Raw genomic sequence first — 15,028 nt, forward strand, 5'->3', positions numbered from 1 at the left:
CGCGCCGCAACTTCTCCCGACGCCCCCGGGAGGCCGAACGGGCGGGAAGCGACCGCCCGGCCCGAGGGCCGCCCCGCCGGCCCGGCCGCCACTCACCCGAGGGGGCTCCGCGTCCCGCTCCCGCCGCCGCCGCCCCCGGCCCCCCGCTGCGGCCCCCGGCGGGGCGGGCGGCGCCGCCTGTTGCTCCATCGCGCTCCGGCCCCTCCTCTGTCGCCGCCGCCCCTCGCCGGACCGATCCCGCTCCGCCCGCCCGGCCCACGGCGCCACGTTCCGGGCCCCGGCTCTGAGGAAACCGCACTGCCCCCGGCCCCGCCCCCGGGGCTGGGCTCCGCTCGGACCACGGCCGCCCCCCGCCCGGCGGCGCCGAGGCCGGACGTCCTGCCCCGCGCCCGGCCGGAGCCCAAGCCCCGCTCGTCCCCCTGAGGCCACCGGAGGCGAAGGTAAACGGGCGACCTGCCCCGGCCACGATGTGCGCGATTCCGAGCTCCGTCTCCACAAAGAACCTCGACCCAAAGTCGTCGTACTGCCATGAAGGCAGAAAACCGTCTCCTAAAGGCAGCAGAAGCCCCAGCAGCGTTTCAAGGATTTGGGGTATTCCACATCGCACCTCTTCAGGATTCAGGGACGGTTACCTGTGACATTGTTCTCACCAAGCATAGGAACATGAACTCACTGAACTTAAGGAACCAGCGCCTAACCTTAAGTCTTCCCAATGCTGCAGACTCTGCCAGTTTAGAGACTCACAGAATGGTTGGAGGTGGAAGGGACCACCAAAGGCCATCTGTTCCCACTGCCTGCAGTGCACAGGGACACCCACAGCTCCATCAGTGCTCACAGCCCCGTTTCCTGACCATGTGTGTCTGCAGGGATGGGGCACCACCACCTCTCTGGGAAAGCTGTGCCACTGCCCTCAGTGAAAAAACTTCTTCCTTGTATCCAATCTGATTCTCCTCTCTGTTAGTTTGAAACCATTTCCCCTTCTCCTGGCAGAACCTACCCTGCTAAACGGTCTGTCCCTTCCTTCTTACAGCCCCTTTAGATACTGAAAGTCCATCCTCAGCTCTTCCCACAGCCTTCTCCAGGCTGTGCAGCCCCAGCTCTCTCAGCCTGTCATCACAGGGTAAGCGTTCCATCCCTTAGATCATTTTTGTGACCCTGTAATGCTATAATGCTATGGAAAGTACAGCAATAATAGCAGGGTAGCACAACCCTAGGCTACAGCAGATGAGAACAAGCCCAAATGCAGCAGCCATGGATACAGAATCAAAGGAGGAAAAACTGCTTACCTTTACAGGACCTCAGCTAGGCAGGGAACTCCAGCAAGATACCCACACCTTCACTACCAACCCTTAAAATGAGGTCTGGGATGGGGTGGATCCTGGCTCCACCCCTTTCAATCACTCAGGTACATTGCATGCACCTGAGCTCCCCTGGGTTGGCCCTGCCTTCCCACCAGGTGCTCAATCACTGCTTCAGGCTGTGATTCAGCATTTCCACTACAAGCCCTCATGAAACAAACATGCAAACTGGTTACGCAAATACTGCAATCTCACCATTTACAATGACAGATGCAAGTATCTCGTAACACACATGATCTCTGCAATAGGCACAAAGGGGAAAAGCTTGCCTCGTGTCTTAATTTATACTTGACAGTGCTTTGTTTTGTAATGGATTAGGCTTTATTCTTTCCTAATCCATTTACAGTAAATGCCTCTAATGATAACATGCATGGTTTTAGGCCAAAGTTATTAAATTGTTCCCTCTTACTAAGTAATTAAATTCATATCCTCTAGCAATTGGCACACAGTCCAAAAACTTTTTCACTTAACAGACAAGAAAATTTGAAATTGTTCTGCAGTTTAATTCCTTGTTCTTCTCTTACAGGAGCTTATCAAAAGATGTAAGGAAGACGGATACCACATTTCTTATTCAGTCCATCCTAAGGTAAATAAACACAGTGCACGCTTTTCAAGAAGAGAACAGTTAGCAGGTACAGGCATCTTAAGGACTACAGTTATTCTAACCCTAGCCCTCCTCATAGTGGATTTCTCTTTATAAGTTTCCTGAGGAGTTCAGAGATGTAATTTTGTGCCAGGTAATACTGTGGTTGAGGCTAAAGCTCAAACTTCGCATTCCATGTGGGAGGAGCATGGCAACAAAGTAATACCTTCAAGCCTACGCTACAAACTAGAACAGAAGAATGCGAAAGTGTAGAAGGAAATGAAATTAGCCTCAAGTTTTCTCATAACTTCATTCAAGAAGAAACATTTTTTTCTGGCATTCCCCTTCAATCAGACAGATGGATGAACTTAAGAATGACTATTTGTGTAAATCCCCATGCATACACAGCAGTTACTTCACTCTTACAAAGTTATTTTTATTTATCAATTGCATCTTCAATGGTTATTCCATCAATAAGATTTTTAAAAATAAAAATTCTGCTCTCCATAAAATAAAGCAATAATTAACACAAAAGTCCCTTTTTTTCACCTCATTTTCTGCAGTGACGTAGAAGGAACATCACGCTTAGAAGAGACAGATTCATCCTCATTTTCGTGGAGACGTTTTCTCGTAGCAACTGGCTAAAAGAAAGATGCAGCAGGATGGCTACATTAATCAGGTACAACAGAGCCTGACTGTTTTGTCTACTACAGAATTACAGATGTTGGATAAAGTCTCCCTCCTGTAACCAAAACAGCAGCATGACTAATGAGTGTTTCTCTCCAGTGATCTAATGGTAAGTGATCCTTCTCATGTAAGACGCTGCCCTTACTCCCTTTTCTGTCTTAGCTGCTCCCCACTTTGACTACTGTTTAAAATAATGCTAATTGCTGTCTAGTAATTAATGTCACTATACCACTTCTAAGCTTCACTGCCATGAGAATTTTCCTTTGAATATTAAATGTTCATGACTCAAATCCATCACAACATACATGTTCACATATAGAACTTTAAATATATGGATAGTCCTTTAGAGCCTAGGAGACAGTTTCTTTATGTTCAAAGTGTCTTGCCAAAGCCCAAAAGTAAACTCCTTCTACTAAGAATGCAGGAAAGAATTAGTAGACTGCTACATAAAGGCAGAATGTACACTTCTATACTAAATTATCAGGATTACATTTTCTTATTATGGTTTACTATTAAATCTAGCTTAGCACCAAGTATTAATCTTCACATAATCTGTCCTTCATACCATTTTTGATGTTTGTGGTGGATTCATAGTGGCACTTGTCTGAGCAAGTAGTTGTTGAAATGTATTTTTCATATCCTCGTCCTGTTAAAAAAAAACAAACATCAGCCTTAAGTACTATATGGAATGCTTAAGGTGGACCAGCAATTGTGGACTAAATAAAGGAGAAAAGGACGTAACTTTTCTCCTCACCATTAGAAAAATAAAACAAAACAAGTAGTGCCAGGAGGAAAGATCTGTAATGACCGTCCCAGACTGCTATAAAACACTGCAGTGCCACAATTCCTTCTCTAAGGTTTCCAACTTCAGACCCAGTGAAGAAGTGGTGAATCTATCATTTACATAACACAACTCAGAAATGGAATTAGGAAACAGTATTTTTGCAGCAAATAGATTACACATTATCATTGGTTCTTTAAAACATCAGCTTTATTCCCCAAGGAAAATTTGGAATGTGTGATTTCTGGCAAATAACATCCTAACAAACAGAAATTTCCAGAATAAACACTCTCAAGGACCTTCAACAGCTACAGTTAACTTTGATCCAACCTCCCTTCATTTGCCCCCAAAATAAAGATCATCCTAATCTGCCCCAGAGTAGAATTTTCAGCAGGTGGCTTATGTACAGCACTGGTAAGGAAAAAAATAGTTCTACTTCGTTCTACAAATACATTATTTCCCTCTATAACTACTTAGCTAATACTGGTCAAGCAAAAGCTGAAACTATAATACCATGCAATGAAGTATAACAATACTGAAAGAACAAAACACACAGGACTAGGAGTTTGTGCAGGTAATTCACTTGTCAGTTTTATCAGGAGAGGCCTCATCAGGACTTGGGACCTTGCTTTCATCAAAATCAAGTTCCTCGCTCTTGAAAAACAAGTATTTTGCTTATAGTCTTACATTTCATTTTCATAATGACTTCCATTTCTAACAGAATATCTTCATTTCTACCAGCTTAGCATCATCCCAACATGTAGTTTTTAATCACATCTCCAACCAGCCATCCTCCTCCCAAACAATCTACTGTATACACTAAGTAGAGAAGAACCAGCTAAAACATCTATATTAAAATGACAGTAGCAACTTTTACTTTTAAAATACCCCGCCATTACCTCTACCCTAAGTCCATATAGCATATCAAAGGTTGTAAATGGAAGGTTTCACTTTTAAAAACCCAAATGATTGTTAATATTTAGTATTCATAGGCCATGCATATTGCTACACTGTTCCCTACCGTAACAAGTTCACTGGATAATACGGTTTGTTCTCTATCAGAAGTGGTAAGCCAGAAGCTGCCATTAATGGGAGAGACACTGGAAAGAAGTGGACATAGGGATGTTATTAGTCGCACTTCTGCATAAAGAAGCCTGGCTGCAGGAGCATTAGTAGAGGAAAGGAGAGCACGAGGTAGGAGAGCACAGATCAGTTGTTAGGGAAAGCTATCGTTTAACAGAAAGTCAGTTGTGTTTCAAGAGAAAAAGCTAGCACATAGCTTCATTCTGGTTCAGCTGCCAGGGACTGAGATGCCCTTGGTCTACACTGGGCAACCTCAGGGAAAAAGGAACTCCACGTGCAAAAGACCTTTAGTTGACATAGTATACTTCCTCTTCTGAAAATAAAACCTCATTCTCTAGTGTCAGCAACTTCTGCAGGAATTTTATTAGAATGGGTTACTATGGATTACCTGCAAACCCTAAATCAGACTTCCAAAGTTGAAATCAGGTCTTGAAACCTTTCCTGGGACTACCTGAAGTATGCTGCTCATAGTGATTTTAACTTAGATCATTTCCTTTGGCTGAGCTTTGAACAGTGACTGTAGGTTCACCAGCTGAACAACTGATCTAGAACCAAAAACAGACATTTATTCTTAACAACTACCTGAATATAACAAGTTCTATAATAATTTTGCTCTATTATCACAGCAAAGATTGGGAAACTCAGGGAAAAGTGAATGAGACATTCACTGGTAGAGGCACAAGAGAAGTAAGGCTCATCAAGCTCCCGTGGATTTCAAAAATTGTAACCCTTTTTTGGGTGGAAGGCAGGGGAGATGGGCTCTTATTCTAAACTATAGAGTATTGCAGTATCTCCTTTTTTGGTTTAAATATGTTCTTTAGCACTACAGAGGCTTCAGTGTGAACATACAATTTATTTTAAATAGAATTTGGACTTGTCTTTTTCCAGTGTCACGTTTTCCAATTACATAACACCATTTTTTTTTTTAAATTGAGCTGTAAAAATTATGTTTTGTTTGGAGAACATGTGTGCTTACAATAACTGAAACATTCTCTAGTGGACCCCAGATCGCTAGAGGGGGCTGACATGCTGCACACATTAAGTATGCATCCTGTGGGTGTTTTCATGGTAGACTTTAGAGGTGTAATACTTACAGAACAACACAAGAGGGAGTGGGGAGCCAGCAGCTCCTTCTTACTACTTGCGATCACAAGACTCAAACAGCTTTACTGGTGGTAGTACTCAAGGTTTGTGATATTTAGAACTGAACATATTGTATGTTGGCCTTTCAAAGCAAACAGTGTATCGCCTATAAAAAACTGACATTGTAATAACAGCCCATGAAGAGAAACAGCTTAAAGAGTGACATCTGAATGCTAGGTGACATACAGATTTGCAGGTAAAATGCTTTATAAAACTTCTTGTCCTGTCTTCAAAATCAAACACAGCAGTAAAAGCTGCCCCTAAAGAGTATATATAGTCAAGATGCTAACAGCTTCATTTCACATACTGACAGATCTCAGTCTTAACATGTGTAAATCACTGTCATATACTTACTCTTTTCCATAATGCTTATCAGTGATTCTTAAAATCAGTATATTATGGTTTGTCAATAACTCACCCTGCTCAGCCTTATAATCAAAGTGGAAGAAGCTACAGCCAATTAACCCACTACAGAAATTATGTGCTAAACTACAGTAGTAAAAGCCAGGAAAGATAGAAAGTATTTCTGGATGCCCAACACTATAATTGAGACAAGTTACTGGCTAACAAACAATTACCCAACTGAATATTCTGTCTCAGTAACTACCAGCTGCTGATTTGAGTGATTCTCCCTTGCTTCAGCCTACGCAGAGGGCTTACGAAGTCACAGGAGCTACAGTTCTATGAGTTAGTTAAGCTACACAGATCACACAATGTTTTGAGTTGGAAGGGACCCTTAAAGGTCATCAAGTCCAACTCCCCTGCAATGAACAGGGACGTCTACAGCTAAATGAGGTAATATTCAGGTAATACAGAGAAAACTGAACTGACATAAAATTAAGCATAGTGTGGTTACTTTGGAGAAGACAGGAATAAATAAATCCTTTTTCTCTCTGGCAGAAGTATATGATTTGGAAGGATAAAACTTACCTGTGGTGTACTCATGACAAGGTGGAGTACCTGTGGTGTACTCATGACTCTCCGTTGTCAAAGGCAGACAAAGGAGAAGTTGAAGCAGAAGCAGAAAATAAGCAATGAAGTGTTTATGGTGGGAAAAGGCACTGAACAGCATCAAGCAAGGCTACAAGATTAGGAATAGCAGCAACAACAGTAGAAAAAGAACATGGAACTGAGAAAACTGAGAAAGCATACATACCATGGGAGGGGGTAAGAGCTAACAAAGACTTTGCCAGGGCCAGTGGCCAAGAAAACAAGCACAATGAAAAACAGCAGGGGGCCTAGCTGCCTTTGCAAGAATTTAAAATAAGGAAAACAGGAAAAAATGAGAATCTCTGTGCTGTAGAGAGAGCTTTTGTTGGGACAGCAAAGAAGCAGGTTTGCTCTGTACACTGCAAGAAAGTCCTTGGCACACAATTAGGTACTGCATGGTCATCTTGCTTATGGCAGCGATCTCTTCAAAACGTTCACTCTGGTTTCAAGTTGTACAATATCTGAGCTAATGTCGTTCTACAGATTGGGATCTGATGGCTCATTTTCCCATATGTCATTCACAATGCCAGCAAAAGAAATGAACAACTCAGACATACAGTATCCTCCTCCCTTCTTATCTCCCTGCAAATGGGCATCAGGATCCCTGCAGTCTTACAGCAGCCAGCAGGCCAACTGGCAGGCAGCAGCACCTGCCCAGTTGCTCTTCTGCTGGCTGTTGTCAGATGCAGCCTACAAACCAGTGGACTGAAGCTCTGACTTAAGGTAACTGCTATTATTCCCAAGCTGTAGAATTGAAGCTCTCGTTTCTCATCACCTTTTACGGCATTCTCCACAGATGCAGGACTGGGTACACAGAGATCTCTGGTGACCAGGGCAGTCACAGTTTTCCTGCTTCTTTGCAAAGCAAAACCTCATGAAATTCAGGTGATTGAACGGCCTTTGAAATTATATCAAGAAATTATCTCCAGAACAACTCAGCTTGGCTGTACTTAATAGACTCAATTCCTACCTGAAGCCAGGGATGCTCTAAGGCTTCCTCTATTGTAAAACGTTTGCTTGGATCCACTACCAACAGCTTCTTCACAAGATCCAGAGCTAAGATAATAAGAGTTAAGCAATCAGCTACTTAAAAAATGCAAACATATCAACATGCAGTGTACCACGGAAATGAAAACTGAAAGGAAATTAAAGAAAACAAACTACAATGAAAGATCTAGATATTCTGCTACCTATATAAAGGAGTCATACCCATGTTGGATACGTGTTTCCATTCTTTTGAAATGAATGTGTATTCTCCACGAGTGATTTGGTCTTTCAGAGATAGTTGAGTATTTTGCTCATTAAATGGTGGATATCCACACAAGCTACATAAAAGAAGAAAATAAATTAAACAACATAGGTTTTGTCACACAGTGTCATTTACATGTATACATTTTTAACACACTTTCACTTCCTACTAAATATACTGAAGTTGCCACATCTTGAGCCACGTATCTCAATGAAAGCCCAAGGCATCTAAGCAGTATCTTACCATACAAAAAGAATAACTCCTAAACTCCAGCAGTCCACAGCTCGGCTGTATCCAGCAGTCCCAAATGAATTTAGAACCTCAGGAGCAAGATACGTGGGAGTACCACATAATGTTTTCATAAGAGAAGTTTCTCCAAGAATCTTGGATTGTCCAAAATCTGTAATCTTGTATGTAAAAATTGTAACACCACATTACATATCAGGATTGATTGTACTAGAACATACCATATCGTCAGTACACAATAGGAGGTAACACTAAGTCTCTTCTTTCCAAGGCACAGTTCCAGTACAAGACTATGAACAGAATATACCTCAAACATTATTAAAGTCAGTAAACAGCAATTGAGGAGAATATGAGTAGGGAGAAATATGACAGAGGATCAGACTTCAAACTAGCACAAAGTATTCTCAAATTTGGAAGTGAATGGGCAACCTCAGAATAAAAGTATTTTTGCATATTAGAAGACACTACTTGAACACATCATTCTGACATACACATCTATTTAAATGCTTTCTGAATAATCATATAGCCCTGCCATCATATATAGCCTGGATATTTGTGAAAATGCTTTCTGAAATTCACAAATGTAGATTTTATTTTTAAAGATGTCACCACATTTAAAGTTGTACTCAATTACATGTTAAACAGTAAAGTTCCTCAGTCGTTCTCACAGAAACGTATGGATAGAACTACCCACAAGAGTAAAAACTGAACATATGAAAAGCCTCAAAGCTTTAGGTTACTTCATAGCTTGTACGAGTAGCTCTATTTTGTGTGTGTGTGTGTGTATGCTATGTTTAACTCAATAGTGAGAAGCACAGAAAGGAATACCCCCAAATCTCTACATGAACAGCAGAAATGTAAGTTTCCTTGCCTTTATCAGACACGTCTCTTCAGAAGATGAAAGCAGCACATTCTCCGGCTTCAGATCCCGGTGTATGATTCCATTGTCATGAAGATACTAGATATACACAAATACACATACATGAAGAAAAGCTGACTATTATCCTTCTTTAAGATATATGCTTTCCAGTTTTTCCAACAGCAGTGGCAGGATAACTGAAATTGCTATTCAAGAGACATGCATGCATTTAAAGCTACGCAGCTCATGACCTTTTTTAAAGCCAAAGAAGTTCACACTTCAGTTTGCAAAGACCAAAATGCTTCATCAGGATGCACAGTACAGCACTTAAGCACTAATTGTTTGAAGGCTACTGTACTGATAACTGATTGCTCACACACTACTGGAAGCCTCACGTGATAATCCTGCCTTAGTGAGCACAGTCTATATTACTGCCTCGATCTCTGGATGTTGTTGTTTTAAGAAGAGAGTTTGAATGCTATTTGGCTGTACTGAAGTACAGGATCTTGTTACAATTACTTGTTAATAGCATTGTGCTGATTACTTGCATAAGTTTCAGAAGTGACAAATGACAAAAAAATTCATCCAACTGACATGCAAATGCATCATCATATTTTCCTCGATAGAATTCATGACTGTATATACCTTCACAGCCAGCAGCATCTGATAAAAGTACAACTTGCAGGTAGCTTCTTTCATCTTGACTGGCCTTGACACTCTGTCATACAGTTCTCCTCCTTCCATCCTAAAACACACATAGGTAACAAGTCAATATATTACTTCCAAAAGTTTCATCTCATTACACAAGACCAAGACCAGAATTATTTCTTTTGGTTCCAAAAAACACTCTAACACTGTACGTGCATTGCTGACTTAAGGCCTAAACTTTTGAAGTCTTCACTGGAAGAAGTTACAAGATTCCTGATTTACATCCTCTTATCAGCTCAAAATCAAAGTAGCAGCAACCCACAACAGCAGCACAGTGGGTGTCTATTCGAGGCACTAATTGCCTTCAATGTGTAGAAGTGATCACTCCCCTGATTATTCCAGCTCCTGATCTTTCAGAGGCTTCAGACAGCACTTGAAGCCAGCAAAAGGAAAAGAAAACAAGAAAACACACATTCGCAATAGAATTCAGAACTATTTACATTCTTTATAGCTACAAAAGTCATTTCATGCCTTTACTTTCAAAGCAGTTACTTACAGTTCCAAAACAATGTAGTAATCCTCTGCTTCAAAGAAGTTCTTGATCTTGATTAAGCAGGGCTAATAAAAAGGGAACACAGATGGACACATAGAAAAGTAGAATCACTTGTAAAAACTAACGCTATCAACCACGTATCATCTTAAGTTTCCTATTCTACTATCATTTCCCCATAGCAGCTAAATTAGCTTTGGGAAACACTTGAAATCAGTCTGTTGTCTTCTCCCCTCCGCTTCATCTCTCTGTACAAACACCACTGAATTCATGCCACCACTGCAGCTCAGCAGTCACCCTTACTTTTTCCAGTCGCCAGTTTCCACAACGCCAGCATTTTCTTGGTATGCAAGAGTTCATTAATCTGTGGAAGCTTTTCAGAGGAGCTGGAGGGATAAGGATCCAACTCTAGAACTTGCCACTGGAATCTGACGTTGGTTATCTGGCAATTTGTACAAAGCCTGCATCAAGCAGAGATTTCTCCCACGATTATGGTTCAGGTTGAAACCTCCTTTGCAAAGCGCCTTCCCATATTTACATCTGAATTATTCAAGACTTTAAAACCTCCTATCTGTAAAGATACAGTATACTTAAAATAATTTGGAACGTGCTTCAACAGACTTATTTAGGCTGCAATAATTATATGCATCGTTCTCTAAACAGATAAAATCAATTGTTAGAGTGCAGTACAATGCAAAAAGAATACAAATGTACAGTGACACTCACGTGGTCTATTTTCTTCAAAATCTCTATTTCTGTGTTGATATTAAAAGCTGGGTTCTGTTAAAAGAATCAAACACCATATGGAGTCACACAGCAATATTCTAAGATAAGACACTGCAGAAATAAAGTTCCAACTTAAAAAATTCATCTCGGCCAGCATCTATCAGCACTGTCCTTTGAACTGCTTTCTCCTCTCCCATGTGAGCTACCCCTACAGTTAAATGCTACTCCCTATTACTCTTTATTATGATCTAAAAATATCTGCATCTACCTCCTCCTCTGAACCTGTACAACTGGAAATTAGAGAAGCGTTCACTGAGCTTGTATATCATCCTGCAGAATTAACAAGGTTAGCCTAACCTGTTTTAACTTCAGTTAAACCCATAGCTGCAGAATTTGTATCTCCTTTCTCATTCACTTTCAACCTCTATTTGTATTTTTTCTTCACAGTTCATCCTGCATCTTTACATAAAATGACAGTGATCGATCTGAAGTTGTTTGAGTATCCGTTATGTTACAGCCACAGCTCCTCCTTCTCCAGCAGCTATGAAAGCAGATATGGACACGTGGAAAGCCCTCCCCAGCAGGTTTTGTACCATTTCATTGAAGTGTTATGATGGAATACACAACACAGTTAGCAGAGCTTATAGACCTCTGGTCAGACCTCCCCGTAATGTAACTTTCTGATGTGTTTTAGGAGATACACCCCACTCCCCCTCATTTGTATATACTACCTGAACAAGCAGTCCTAACAGAGTGTGGTCAAAGAGTAAAAGCAAGCATTTGCTACACAACTGTATCTACTTTGTACGATCAACTGCCACTGAGAAATCACATACAGAAAACATTAAGTCAGAAAACCCTCTTTAATTGAAGAGGGCTGGAGAGTAAAAGATAAAGGCTGCCCGTATCTGAGGATGACTGCAAGATGGCCAAAAGACAGAAACAAAGGTACTTACTGCCTCTCTACCACCACTGGCCATAAACTTCCGCTTATTGATTATCTTTACCGCAACTTTATTACAAGTGCTCTTCTCAAATGCCAGTTTGACTTCTCCACAGGCACCACTAGCATGAAAGCACAGCTGTGTTAATGCTTACAGTACCTTCCCAACTCGGCCTAAGAAGCATGCTGAAATGAACAGGAGGCTCTCATTAAGACTACACGCAATCAGAGGCTGCAGCTTTCCAGCTTTCTCAGTATGACAGATGGACAAAACTAGCTCAGAAAACACTCAATGGTATTTAAGCACCGAGCGGTGGCAGACCCCAGTTTCCACCAGCTACAAACATACATACACCTTCCTGCATGTAAAGAAAATAGAGACATAGTAGTAAGAAAGAAAAACAAAAGATACTTTCAAACCTTGAGCAATTCATTCAGAAATCACAACCTATTGCTTGAGAGCATCTCGCATCTCTCATAACCCTTCTATGACTCTGGGATGCTCTAAATGATAATGGTAAAAAGCGCTGACTGATCACTGAAGACATACAATACCATTTTGGTGAGGTTCACTAAAATCACACATTCATCCGCATTCTCGACACTTCGGTCTTAATAAATACAGCCTGCCACAACGTGTCTTAGGCTAAATCTGTTTTGTAAGCAAATACGTTGCCAGTAAGTATCAGGTTTTGGCCATTCACACGAAGTGAAGTAATGAAGGAAGCGCACTGCTTCGTGGCCTTTGTTCACTTAACCCAGCTGGTGGTCAACTTGAAGTTGCAGCTGGAAAAGTGTTTGTCAGTAGGACCACGTCTCATTTGTGTTTCACCTTCATTAAAACCCACCACAGTCATCAGAACTCTGAACAAAAACTACTGAAAGAATCTCTGGTGAACCAAAGCATTGCAATCCTTCTCAGACTGATTTGCTGTGTGCAACAAACAGAAGGTGAACACACTGCTGATGGTATCTGCTGGCCCTCCCTGCCCTGTAAGACACCTGAAATTGTTGTGGCATTGTAAAAACTAGAACAGCAGCTCAGGTAGCACAAGGTACCAAAACCAGTTCTGAAAGAAGGATGCTTACCTTCCCAAAGTCTTGGACATGATGTACTTCTCTCGGAATTCTCTAGGAAACACCAACTGGTCATCCACCGTGAGATCAGAAAACACAAACACTGCGGAGATGGGGGGAGAGCATCCTCTGTTATTCACTTCAAAACAGTTCCAACAATGACACTTCCCCAGCTTTTACAACACAGCTAAGCAAATGCTGCCCGCCAGGAACAGCACATAAACAGTGAGGAAAGCAAGAACTACAAACTTAATATGAAAGAAAACATCAGCTGATGCTGCAAATGACACCAACGATGCGTTAAGCAGGCAATCTCATTACTGAAAAATGAGACCTTGGGTCTGTGCCAAACACAGCGATAAACTCACGGCTGTCCCTATTACTCTGGCGATACGGCACTCACAAAGGGAAGAGAAATACTCCCATCACTGCACAAAGAACCTCCTGGTTAAGAGCAAAAGAGCCTGCGCACGTTGCGGTGTATTTTACCCTTGTTAGTCTGAATAGACAGTGCGATTTCAGAGTTATGAGTCAGCGGGAGCCTCTTCCCTTTCCCAATGAGCTCTCTATTAATGAAAGTTCCATTTGCGCTGTGGTCTTCAATGTAGGCAACGTATGAATTTTTGGGTCCCATTTCCTAAAAGGAAAAAAAAAAAGAAAAAAAAAGAAATGAGAAAGACAGCAATGGGGAAAAGAGGACTGCAGAAGTGTTGGCTCAAAGCAGTGGAGTCCTTCATAAAGCTGGGGTGGGAACACCGCTCAGCAGCTGCTTAAAGGGCTCAGTGCCGAACTTTGAGTTCATTGAGATCCCAGCAAAGGTTTGCCTTTCTCAGTTATGCCAATACACAGAAAGACAGATAACCCTTTTAGCACCTACCCTGAAAATTCGGAAGTGCTTCTTGCTGTAGTTCTGGTAAAACCCCGTCTCCGATAAACCGAGCTTAGAAAAACTGTAATCACAGCTTTTGTCTCTTCCAAACCAGTACTCATCATTCACACAGTCTGCAGTGAATTGGAGAGAGAACACAGCACGGCAGGCATTAGGAACTGCTGCTCTACAGAACGATGCCACACATGGCAGTAAAGCAGGATAACAAAGACATCAGCTTTACTTCTCCTAACTCCAACACTGCACCACGCTCTGCCAATACAGAGGTTGAGGAAGGTGCTCAGAGGGCTGCAGCATCTCTCCTGGGCTGAAAGGCTGCGGGAGGATCAGAGGCAGCTCACTGCAGCCTGCCAGTACTTGCAGGGCGCTTACAAGCAGGAAGGGAGCGATTTTTTACAGTCTGATAGCAACAGAATGTGGGGGAGTGGCTGTGAGGTTGGATGTGAGGAAGCAATTATTCGCTCAGAAGGCACTGAGGCCCTGGCAGTGCTGCCCAGAGCTGTGGATGCCCCATCCCTGAGGTGCCCGAGGCCACGGATGGGCCCTGGGCAGCTGAGCTGGGGGCAGCCAGCACATGGCAGGGTGGGGATCTGTAAGGCCCCCTCCAACCTCAGCCATTCTGTGATTTCGCTACATGCAGTGCATCAGTAGATTCATTGTATTAACAGCATCGTTTTCCGTTCACCTTCAACGATACACTCACAAGACGCGGAAACAAACCAAACCAAACCAAACCAAACCAAACCAAACCAAACCACGGTGCGGGGCGGACAGACGCAGCGGGCAGCTCAGGAGGTACGGACTGCCGGGCGGAGCGGCCGGGAGCTCAGCGGGACGGCACGGAGCGGCACGGCGCATCCTCGGACGGGAGGCGGAGGTTACGTACCCCAATTGCTGAAACCTTTTCCGAGCGCGAAGAGCCGACCCCACGGCTGGGGAACGAGCTCGTCGGGTTCCGGGTCCTCGGGAATGGAGGGCAGCTCCTGCGTGGGCACGGTGTCCAGCGAGCTGAGCGTGCCGGAGCTGGAGGAGGACTGGCTGGCGCCCTGCGAGGCGCTGGAGGACGAGCTGGTGCCGCCCTGGGACGGCTGGGTGCCCTGGGACGGCTGCGCGTCGCTCCTCGTCTCTCGAGACATGGCGAGCGCCGAAGGGACGCGCCGCACCGCCGGCCCCGCTTCTCCACACGCGCGCCGCGGCCCGGACCGCCCGTCCCGCC

General features: G+C 43.2%; 2 protein-coding genes, 1 long non-coding RNA gene and 1 other non-coding gene across 8 annotated transcripts in view; 1 reads left to right on the plus strand and 3 right to left on the minus strand.

Annotated features, from left to right (window-relative positions):
* TTC28 (tetratricopeptide repeat domain 28) overlaps positions 1–294 on the minus strand; it is a 125,932-nt gene extending 125,638 nt beyond the window's left edge. The window contains exon 1 of one of the 2 annotated variants that reach the window (XM_046901153.1): positions 97–294. In XM_046901153.1, the coding sequence (XP_046757109.1) occupies positions 97–189 (93 nt within the window). In that variant the 5' untranslated portion in view covers positions 190–294. The remainder of the gene's footprint in view (positions 1–96) is intronic. The other variant, NM_001397486.1, reaches the window with a different exon arrangement.
* On the plus strand, positions 199–7,186 carry LOC121106897. The gene is made up of 3 exons (XR_005840164.2): positions 199–1,120; positions 1,885–1,944; positions 2,505–7,186. It is a non-coding gene; the product is annotated as an uncharacterized LOC121106897 (long non-coding RNA).
* CHEK2 (checkpoint kinase 2) lies at positions 1,667–15,028 on the minus strand. Of its 4 annotated transcripts, NM_001397669.1 has the most exons (15): positions 14,699–15,028; positions 13,801–13,925; positions 13,413–13,560; positions 12,936–13,026; positions 11,860–11,968; positions 10,904–10,957; positions 10,184–10,245; positions 9,625–9,724; positions 8,992–9,078; positions 8,118–8,281; positions 7,835–7,950; positions 7,596–7,681; positions 3,194–3,274; positions 2,491–2,582; positions 1,667–1,939 (listed from the first exon to the last, which is right to left on the minus strand). In NM_001397669.1, exons 1-15 carry the CDS (start codon positions 14,946–14,948, stop codon positions 1,930–1,932), a joined length of 1,575 nt encoding a protein of 524 aa, NP_001384598.1. In that variant the 5' UTR covers positions 14,949–15,028; the 3' UTR covers positions 1,667–1,929. The 4 variants fall into 4 exon arrangements, 3 of the variants coding, with proteins under 3 accessions (NP_001384598.1, NP_001073576.1, XP_040504035.1); NM_001080107.2 differs by having other exon boundaries at positions 1,667–2,582; XM_040648101.2 differs by lacking the exon at positions 13,801–13,925 and having other exon boundaries at positions 1,841–1,939.
* On the minus strand, positions 7,216–7,325 carry MIR6650 (microRNA 6650). Its single transcript, NR_105518.1, has one exon. It is a non-coding gene; the product is annotated as a microRNA 6650 (primary transcript).

This window comes from Gallus gallus, chromosome 15 (assembly GCF_016699485.2).
Source record: "Gallus gallus isolate bGalGal1 chromosome 15, bGalGal1.mat.broiler.GRCg7b, whole genome shotgun sequence".
Lineage (NCBI taxonomy): Eukaryota > Metazoa > Chordata > Aves > Galliformes > Phasianidae > Gallus > Gallus gallus.

Bases quoted from the DNA above. Each gene is read 5' to 3' on its own strand.
- CHEK2 (NM_001397669.1), bottom strand. From the start codon at position 14,948: ATGTCTCGAGAGACGAGGAGCGACGCGCAGCCGTCCCAGGGCACCCAG. The intron at 10,958-11,859 runs GTAAGTACCTTT...TTCTTTTAACAG, and splicing joins CCAGTGGTGGTAGAGAGGCA to AACCCAGCTTTTAATATCAA. The intron at 9,725-10,183 runs GTAAGTAACTGC...TGTGTGTTTTAG, and splicing joins TACTACATTGTTTTGGAACT to GATGGAAGGAGGAGAACTGT.